This window comes from Oncorhynchus gorbuscha, linkage group LG05, assembly GCF_021184085.1.
Source record: "Oncorhynchus gorbuscha isolate QuinsamMale2020 ecotype Even-year linkage group LG05, OgorEven_v1.0, whole genome shotgun sequence".
NCBI lineage: Eukaryota > Metazoa > Chordata > Actinopteri > Salmoniformes > Salmonidae > Oncorhynchus > Oncorhynchus gorbuscha.
Window position 1 is genome coordinate 51,059,633 of NC_060177.1, and position 9,058 is coordinate 51,068,690.

Here is a 9,058-nt window from a genome sequence, read left to right on the forward strand (position 1 = left end):
GTCTCATGTTTCTCTTTGTAGCACGTGCTGAAAAAGCTGCTGGCCATCACTGAGCTCCTTCAGCAGAAACAGGTTCACTATGCCATGTCCAACAGCAACAGGTAGTACAGCACTCCTCCCCTCTCCATCCATCCTGCCTTTTCCTCGCACGGAGTTGCACACGGGAACCGACCAAGCATGCTCCACTCATCACCATGGCAACCCACCCCTCATCTCCGAAAGCCCCGCCCACCATCCCGCCAAAAATTCCCATGCCATGAGAACAGCAGCAAACAGAACCAGTGACAAACTGTTCATGATTCTGTATGTATCGTACCCCTTTTATTACAAGGGTCAAAGATTTTATTTCAAAGCAAAGCATCACATACCCAAGACATGTTTGCCATCTCCATTATGAGGAAAGTCAAACCTGTTTCTTATAACTGGATTATGAGCGATAATGCTTTTTATACTGTAATTTGACTGATTCCTTTTATGGTTGTGACAATAGTGCTGAAACTAGCGTTTCTTGTATGTCGTTTTATTTTTATTTTTCGGTTTTAGTTTGGAAATGTTAATACAGAAAGTATGTCAAATTCTCTTGCTGGAATCATGAGTATAATTGAGACAAACTGAATTGTTTTGTTTTCCAACTGTATCATGTTTAGTTCAGTCTCAATGCCAGACAAGATACATAATCAAAGAAACAGCAGTACAGATTGTATCAGACATGCATGCACTTATTAAACTTTTTTTGTAAAGTAGATAGTGGAATCTTTTCTTCCCCAGGTAACTTCTGTATTTCTCCTGAGAACACGTCTGAGATTTGGAAGTGCAGCTCTGTATCATAGCGCACTGTTAAATAGTGTATTGAAGCTCTGCTCAGACACAGGATGCCCACCTAAACTTTTTCCATGGAATATTCAAGCATACAGATATACCACAAGAGAAACACATTTGGTATTTAAAGGTTGACACCATAAAACAAGTACAAAAATAGGTTTATTATATTACAAGACCATAATGTATGGCCTGATAAGAACAAGGAAAAACACTAATGGCAGATTTTTTTTCCCCCCACACTAGGTAGACCACCTGTGAGGCCATGAGACAATATTGCTTATCCTTCAGTGGCAAAATGGTTGGGTGATCTATTCAATCCATATGGCAGAAGTTCAGCGTTAGTGATTTAAAGGCAATGTTAGCAGAGCGTAAACACTGCATATGTCGGCTGAATCGGAAATTCAGGGATACCAATTGTTTTCACAAGTCATCCAAATCTTCATCCGTCCACTCCTCCTAGAAAACACAGCAAGCTATTAATGACATGAAATGTAGAGGCACTGGTAGCCAAAATGTGGTTCCACTCACTTCTTCTGTCATGCGGGGCTCTTTCGCTACATGATCGTCATCCTCATATCCTCGTTTTCTTTTCCTGTAGAACGGATTAAGATTTAACTGTCAGATGAAAGAGCGCACAATCTTTTGTTTGGGTGGTATATGAAGTATTGGTAACCGGTAGGCTAAAACTGACTAGATTTATGGAAGGTAAAGAATCATGGAGATCGGTCTGCTGGAAGCTGTTTCAGCAGGCCACATTTGTTAAACATGTTATCCCTTCAAGTCATGCACATCTCCATTCCCATGTCATCTGTCATGACACCACGGTGAACACCCTGCAAAGTGACTCTCCGGAGTTCATATCCGATTGTATGGATATAGAAGGGGTAGGGTGGCAGTCTCAAATAAATGGCATTAAGATGTAACTGATCAATGTGAGGCCTTTTCAACAGCGTACACTTTGTCTTGCAGGACCGAGTGCACCATCATGGCATTGGCTGCCACCATCCAGGTAATGTGAATTCTACAAAGACTGGATGGGTTGGTCAGTCAACCAAACCACCATCAAGCCCTGGACCAGAGACTAGGTGAATTTGTATTGAGCATGTAGCTTTCTGGATGTGTCGGTCCACTATAGCTGACTGGATCTGGGAATCTCTTGCCAGTCCCAAAGCCCTGGAACAGACACTGGTGAAATAAGGAAGAACTCCTTACCCAATGCTAGGTTGAACTATATTCAAGCTGAGAGGGCCAGACTGACATGAACAGGACACTGTTAGCCTATTTTGCCAGTTATATTATAGCTTACAGACCGCTAAAGAAAACTGAACTGGATCACCTATATGTTGATTGGCTTGGCCATTGTCCTGAAATTGGGAGGGGGCCTGACTTGAACCCTAGAGACACTGCCTTTTCAACAGTGGAACCTTCCCAGAGGGCCTCGGGGCAGCGGTGAGCCAAACCATCGTAGCGATAACAACAATCTTCAGGGAAATCCTCCAAGACAAGCCTTAACTCACTTTACACACCACTTGATTTCACAACCCTAACTCCAAAATGGCAGTTTCCAATTCACACTAGCTTCTTATACAGGTAACTGCCAAAATAGTGGAACCCCCTGGGTAAATGAGGGTTCTGGAGGCTCTTATGGTGTGGGGTGCATTTTCCTGGCATGGTTTAGGTCCACATCCACAGAGTATGAGTGGTCAATGGTTTGATGAGCTTGTAACCGATGTAAGCCATGGTCGTCTCAGTCACCAGATATCTGTGAGATTCTGGAGTGGCGCTTGATACAGCGTTCTACCACCAACAAAACACCAAATGATGGAATTTCTCATGGAAGAATGGTGTTGCCACCCTCCAATAGAGTTCCAGATACTTGTAGAATCTATGCCAAGGTCGCATTGAAGCTGGTGGCTTGTGGTGGCCCAACATCCTATTAAGACACTTGGGGTTATCTTTATTTTTTCAGTTACCTGTATATAGCACTGAAACTACTAGCTATATATTTTGTATGCTGCTTTGCCTGTTATGACAAAACCAGTGTTTATGTATGATAGCTTATCATACAAATGTTAACCTAACAGTTTGTAAGAACTATTTGTAACATGTGCATGTATAACCCTATGGAAACTGCCGATGACTGGGCCTACATACAGTATGTGCTGCTCTGAGAAACTAAAGGAACTGAGAAATCCTCCCTTTAAGCCTGGGCATATCAACTGAAGCTTTCATATATTTGCAACTTCAAAATGTAACCCTCACTAACCCACTTTCCTTGGTGATAACAAGCCAACACCACACTGACCAAGATAATTGATACATTTTGTGCAGGCCATATACAGATTCACCTCTGTCGTTTGAATGAGAACTGGCTGACTTAGTACTGCTCATACAAACCCCTCTAAAAGTCAGACTCAATTTAGATGCACTGAAGAGTATACAGACTTTACAAACCTCACCCAAGTGTTCATAGACTTGAGATATGGGTGAGATTAAACCCCGCTCTTCAAATATATAAATGTCAGCTGTGCTTCATGGAGCGTGAAACTGTTCTGCTTCCTCTTTATTTCATATAGCTGATGTGTTTATTTTTCTATCTGATAGACAGAACCGTGAATCTTTTGCATCTTATATACACTTGATCGACCTGGCTAAATAAAAACTTAGTATGTATGGAGAAAGGTATTGCTGCTAGACTATTTATTATGAAGGGAGTTTGGATGAGTCCTGATTGTTATAGTAGTCTCAGAAGCCGGAATATCCTCTCGTTACCGGTCAGCCATTCCTATCACACAATATTAACCTGTTACTCAAGTCAGCTGATCATTTCTACCTTGAAATTCACTCCCTAGTTGTGCGGTAGTGCACCATGTAACCATACACTCTGCACAAATACAATCTAACAATTGTGTGCGTTTGTAACTGACAGATGCATGCACTAAAGAAGGCTATACGTACATGTTGGAGTTTGTGCCAAAGTCAGCATGGACCCTCTCCAGTTTCACTTTGTAAGCGTTCACCTCGTCTGGTTTTGGAAGTTCATACTTTTTCATGAGACTTTTTATCCCTGTATGAAAAGGAAAAACACATTCTGATGTTTGTCACTGAAACAACATGTTAATGTTGCTTTGTAGAATGTTGATGTGCTGTCAAACAGATCAAACTTGCCACCAAGTGGTTGTAATTGGTAAATGCAACAATGCAGGCAAAACCTACTCACGTCTCATCGCGTCGTACATCTTTAAGAGAGTTTCTTTGTCCTCCTTCAGTCCCATACATTCGGTCAGATAGCTATAACAAAAGGGACAACAAAACTAGTTCAAGACTAAATTGATCATAATTCATGAAAACAGATTGTGAGAATACTACCCTGTCTACAATAGACTATGGAAGAATGTTTTCACTTGCTGCTCTCTAGGCCATGTTCAGTCCATATCCCCTGGAACATGGCCTTGCTCTAGTCTTGAACACAGACCTGTTAGTGGCCTACCTCTCCATGCTGAGGCCGGCCCGCGACGCACTGTTCAGGATGGCTGTCATGGCTATCTGAGATGGGGGAAACAGCAGCCCACTGTCTGTGAGGGTGACCCGCGTCAGGAAGTCATCAACACTCTTCCTCAGAGACTCTGGGTTCTCCAGAAGAGGGTACCTTGTCTGCGGAAAAGGTCACCAATAGACAGAGCTGTTGACTGAAGCCTTAGTTGGCACATAACTTGCTGGGTTTTCTATTACAGAATCAACTAAGTCCACAACATGTCTCTTTCAATCTCAGCAGCATATAATTGCACAACACTCCACCAGGTTTATGTTCATCTGCTGTATCTCTACTGCGCATCATTGACCAAGTAAGTATCTCCATTTCCATCTACCCACCTTGATGTCTATGAGCAGGCCCTCCATAGGTCTGTAGGGGGTGTGCACCACCAGGTGGAAGTTGAGCTGCTGAATGAGAAGGAGCTCATACTCCAAAATCTGTTCAAGAGCCCTCTCCTGCCCGGCCGCACTCTCCTGCACAAGATTCCCCACAAACTGGGTGCTGGACACATTAAACTCATCCACCTTACAGGACAGGTAGGCACAGATCAGCCTGAAAGAAAATAAAAGAAAGCAAGAAGACAGGGAAGAGGTGGGCCAAAAAGAGATAAGGGTGGCAAGGAGATTGGGTGAGAAAAAAAGAGCAGAGTAAAGGAAGGTTGGGAGAAGGGAAAAACGTGACGAGAGAATGAGGGCGAGAGAGGTTATGTACTGTGAGTTCAGAAATCAAATGTGTATCTGTATCTAAGTAGGAGTGTCTCAACATAAGGCTCTGGGACTACTGGTCAAAGACAAGCCCTTTACTACTCACATGATTGTTCTGGGGTGGTATTCCATCAGTGAGTTGTTCAGGTAAAATCTCCGGAAATACATGATAGCTGTACCCTGTTGAGATGATTGCACTCTTAAGCCCCTTATATAAATCCAGGTGGTCTAGATCTGATTTACAGTGTACCCTTACAAAATACATACCACAACAGACTTGGGCATCACAGGCTTGAAAACATTACAGAAGTCAAGGAGTCTCTTCTCATAGTGTCTGAAAAGGACATTCTCCTCGTGAGCCTCCAGGAACACGGCGTCACTAACCCCAGGCTTTATCAAGGCAGGGTCAAAGGAAAGGATGAGAGGGAGAACAACAAGGGCATTAACAAACTCAATGTTGGAAGCAAGTGGCAACTATAATAAAAGTTAAAAGATCCATTGAGGCCATTTTTTAAAAATGTCTAAATCAAATCATTTCTGTGTAGCAAGTACCAAGCAATAATTTTGCTGGGAGTGGTCTGAGTGGGGAGTGGAAAACTTAAAATGAGCTGTTATTGGCAGAGAAGTTTGGAACTCATTCTTATTGGTCTGTTAACTAGAACTAATTCACCAGGCAGTCCAAAGCCAAATATTTATTATAACTTACCCAAGACAGAACACAGCCTGTTGTTTTACAATAGGAGCAAATTAATCAGTGTGCAGAACAAGCGAGGAGGTGGGAAGAGCCAAGCACGAGATCCTATTGTCGCGTTCTAGCATCTATTTGCATAATTCCGTTAGGGAACGCATACTCTGAAGTGTGCAATAACTCAATTCGCCATTGCACTCCTAAACATATTTATTTTTCTTTTTGTTTTACTTTGGCAAGGGGTAAAGTCTACTAAACTTAGTCCATTCTGTTCGTAAAATATTTTAGTTTGGGGAACAGAAAATTGCATTGAGATCAATAAGAAAAATGTGTAGAATTTTGGAAAGAATCCATCTTTTCCCACTGGCTTTCTCACATCTGAGTGTGCAAACGTCAACCGGATGCATACACCATTATTCTCACAGTATTATTCCAACCTCCAAGTTGGAAGTTTACATACACTTAGGTTGGAGTCATTAAAACTTGTTTTTCAACCACTCCTTGGCAAGTCGGTTAGGACATCTACTTTGTTCATGACAATACATTTTTCCAACAATTGTTTACAGAAATTATTTATCTTATAATACACTGTATCACAATTCCAGTAGGTCAGAAGTTTACGTACACTTAGTTGACTGCATTTAAACAGCTTGGAAAATTCCAGAAAATTATGTCATGCTTTAGAAGGTTCTGATAGGCTAATTGACATCATTTGAGTCAATTGGAGGTGTACATGTGGATGTATGTCAAGGCTTACCTTCAAACTCAGTGCCTCTTTGCTTGACATAATGGTAAAATCAAAAGAAATCAGCAAAGACCTCAGAAAAAAAAATTGTAAACCTCCACAGGTTTGATTCATCCTTGGGAGCAATTTCCAAACGCCTGAAGGTACCACGTTCATCTGTACAAACAATCGTACACAACTATAAACACCATGGGACCACGCAGCCGTCATACCGCTCAGGAAGGAGACGCATTCTGTCTCCTAGAGATGAACGTACTTGTGTGAAAAGTGCAAATCAATCCCAGAACAACAGCAAAGGATCTATATCCACAGTAAAACGAGTCCTATATCAACATAACCTGAAAGGCCGCTCAACAAGGAAGAAGCTACTGCTCAAAAACTGCCATAAAAAAAAGCCAGACTACAGTTTAGAAATGCACATGGGGACAAAGACCATACTTTTTGGAGAAATGTCCTCTGGTCAGATGAAACAAAAATAGAACCATTTGGCCATGATGACCATTGTTATGGAGGAAAAAGGCTTGCAAGCCAAAGAACACAATCCTAACCGTGAAGCACAGGGGTGGCAGCATCATGTTGTGGGGGTACTTTGCTGCAGTTCACAAAATAGATGGCATATATCCAAAATTATGTGGATATATTGAAGCAACATCTCAAGACATCAGTCAGGAAGTCAAAGCTTGGTCGCAAATGGGTCTCCCAAATGGACAATGACCCCAAGCATAATTGGCTTAAGGACAACAGTCAGGGTATTGAAGTGGCCATCACAAAGCCCTGACCTCAATCCCATAGAAAATTTGTGGGCAGAAATGAAAAAGCATGTGTGAGCAAGGAGGCCTACAAACCTGTCTCAGTTACACCAGCTCCATCAGGAGGAATTGGCCAAAATTCACCCAACTTATTGTGGGAAGCTTGTGGAAGGCTACACGAAACATTTGACCCAAGTTAAACAATTTAAAGGCAATGCTACCAAATACGAATTGAGTGTATGGTAACTTCTGACCCACTGGGAATGTGAGGAAGTAAAAGCTGAAATAAATAATTCTTTACTATTACCCTGACATTTCACATTCTTAAAATAGTGGTGATCCTAACTGACCTATGACAGGGCCTTTTTACTAGGATTAAATGTCAGGAACTGTGAAATGTATTTGGCTAAGGTGCATGTAAACTTCCAACTTCAACTGTATGTCTGTCTTTGGGAGGCCGGCAAACAAAATGAACACACATTTACAGCCTTACTGTGTGTTGGGTCAGAGTCACACCATTGGGTGTATGTAAACTTCGGACTTCAACTGTATATATAAAACACAGGAAATCACGTTGTCTGCACCTGGCCTTTTAACACTAGCCTAATGTCAAATGTTTTAAATCATTTTACCTTCCCACTGGCAAGCATTTTGTTGCGATATTTCTGGTTGGCTTCATATCTCAGTTGTTCCAGACTTTCTTCATTGTCGAATGTCCAGTACTTTTTCTGTGAGCTAATGTGAAACATGGTGAAGCTCTGACTGCACATAACAGAAAATTGGTTGTCAAATACTGTTACTTGAATAACAGTTACACAACATCACATGTGCATGCTACGTTTGCAAGCCAACAAACGGATTAGCCTATGCTATAGCATTTGATAGTTAGTTGCCTGTCCAATAGAAAATATTATAGCTAGTTCAAAGAAGCAAGTGACGTTACGCGGTAGCGAGTATTAAGCAAGCGGGTTGGCAACATTGAAGAAGAGGCCCCATTCTTTCCTTACCTTTTAGCTAGCCGATGGTAGCTAAGGCGTTAGTGCTAGCCAGCTGTTGCTATCTAGTCGGTCGTTGCTGTTCGACTTGTTAGCGAAGCTTCTACTAGCTGTCTAATCAAACTCCAGATGATCCGTACAAACGTTATGATATAACTAACTTGCTAGCTCGATAAACTATTAATATCTTTATGATTTTGAAAGTAACTAACTATCTTAGCAAGTAGCTTGCACATTCATACCAACAGCATGTCCATTGCGTAGTTATACCGTAATATATGGTAAAGTGCGCAAATTGATATGCGCATGTAGGTGGGCAGGTAGCATTTATTGTCATGAAACTTGACCCAGAGGCAGCTGGTAGTGAGTAGCTAGAACAGCCACAAAGTTAAAACAAACAATGTAAAACTGAACCTTAACCACACTGCTAACCCTAATGACTAAACCGAACCATAAATTAAGACCAAAAATCACATTTTTGTTTTCATGAATTTTATCATATATACAATTTTGACTCAGCAGCTGGCACATCAAATGGAAATTGCTCAGTGCGGCCTCCAGGGCAAGATTCATGACAATACACGTCAACATGCTGTACTGTACAGTGGGGTGCATGTATGGGTTCAAGTCAAGATCACCAAGGATGAACAATTAGACTACACCTTTATATGATTTTTTATCATCACAGCTGGGGCTCTTTTGTTCAGGGCATAAAGCTGTGGTAGTGTGATTTTGATAACTGATTATATCAAAGGCAAACAGCTCTTCAACATAACTCTCCATATCTATCTATCTAACACACACACACACACACACACAC

At 41.5% G+C, this 9,058-nt stretch overlaps 2 protein-coding genes across 5 annotated transcripts in view; one reads left to right on the forward strand and one right to left on the reverse strand.

Moving 5' to 3' along the window:
* rasa1a (RAS p21 protein activator (GTPase activating protein) 1a) overlaps nucleotides 1–743 on the forward strand; it is a 56,101-nt gene extending 55,358 nt beyond the window's left edge. For all 3 annotated transcript variants that reach the window (XM_046350041.1, XM_046350042.1, XM_046350043.1), the window contains one exon: nucleotides 22–743. In XM_046350041.1, the coding sequence (XP_046205997.1) occupies nucleotides 22–105 (84 nt within the window). In that variant the 3' untranslated portion in view covers nucleotides 106–743. The remainder of the gene's footprint in view (nucleotides 1–21) is intronic.
* Nucleotides 744–963: 220 nt separating this feature from the next.
* ccnh (cyclin H) lies at nucleotides 964–8,525 on the reverse strand. Of its 2 annotated transcripts, none has more exons than XM_046350044.1 (10): nucleotides 8,251–8,525; nucleotides 7,876–8,005; nucleotides 5,329–5,451; nucleotides 5,168–5,241; nucleotides 4,696–4,909; nucleotides 4,313–4,476; nucleotides 4,043–4,113; nucleotides 3,781–3,889; nucleotides 1,351–1,414; nucleotides 964–1,278 (listed from the first exon to the last, which is right to left on the reverse strand). In XM_046350044.1, exons 2-10 carry the CDS (start codon nucleotides 7,990–7,992, stop codon nucleotides 1,243–1,245), a joined length of 972 nt encoding a protein of 323 aa, XP_046206000.1. In that variant the 5' UTR covers nucleotides 7,993–8,005; nucleotides 8,251–8,525; the 3' UTR covers nucleotides 964–1,242. The 2 variants fall into 2 exon arrangements, with proteins under 2 accessions (XP_046206000.1, XP_046206001.1); XM_046350045.1 differs by having other exon boundaries at nucleotides 964–1,275; nucleotides 8,251–8,519.
* Nucleotides 8,526–9,058: the final 533 nt, after the last annotated feature.

Excerpts from the sequence above, each read along its gene's own strand:
- ccnh (XM_046350044.1), bottom strand. The coding sequence starts at position 7,992 with ATGTTTCACATTAGCTCACAGAAAAAGTACTGGACATTCGACAATGAA. Across the intron at positions 5,452-7,875 it reads AAATGCTTGCCAGTGGGAAG|CCTGGGGTTAGTGACGCCGT; the intron begins GTAAAATGATTT and ends GCCTTGATAAAG. Across the intron at positions 4,477-4,695 it reads GCCTGCTCATAGACATCAAG|ACAAGGTACCCTCTTCTGGA; the intron begins GTGGGTAGATGG and ends CCTTTTCCGCAG.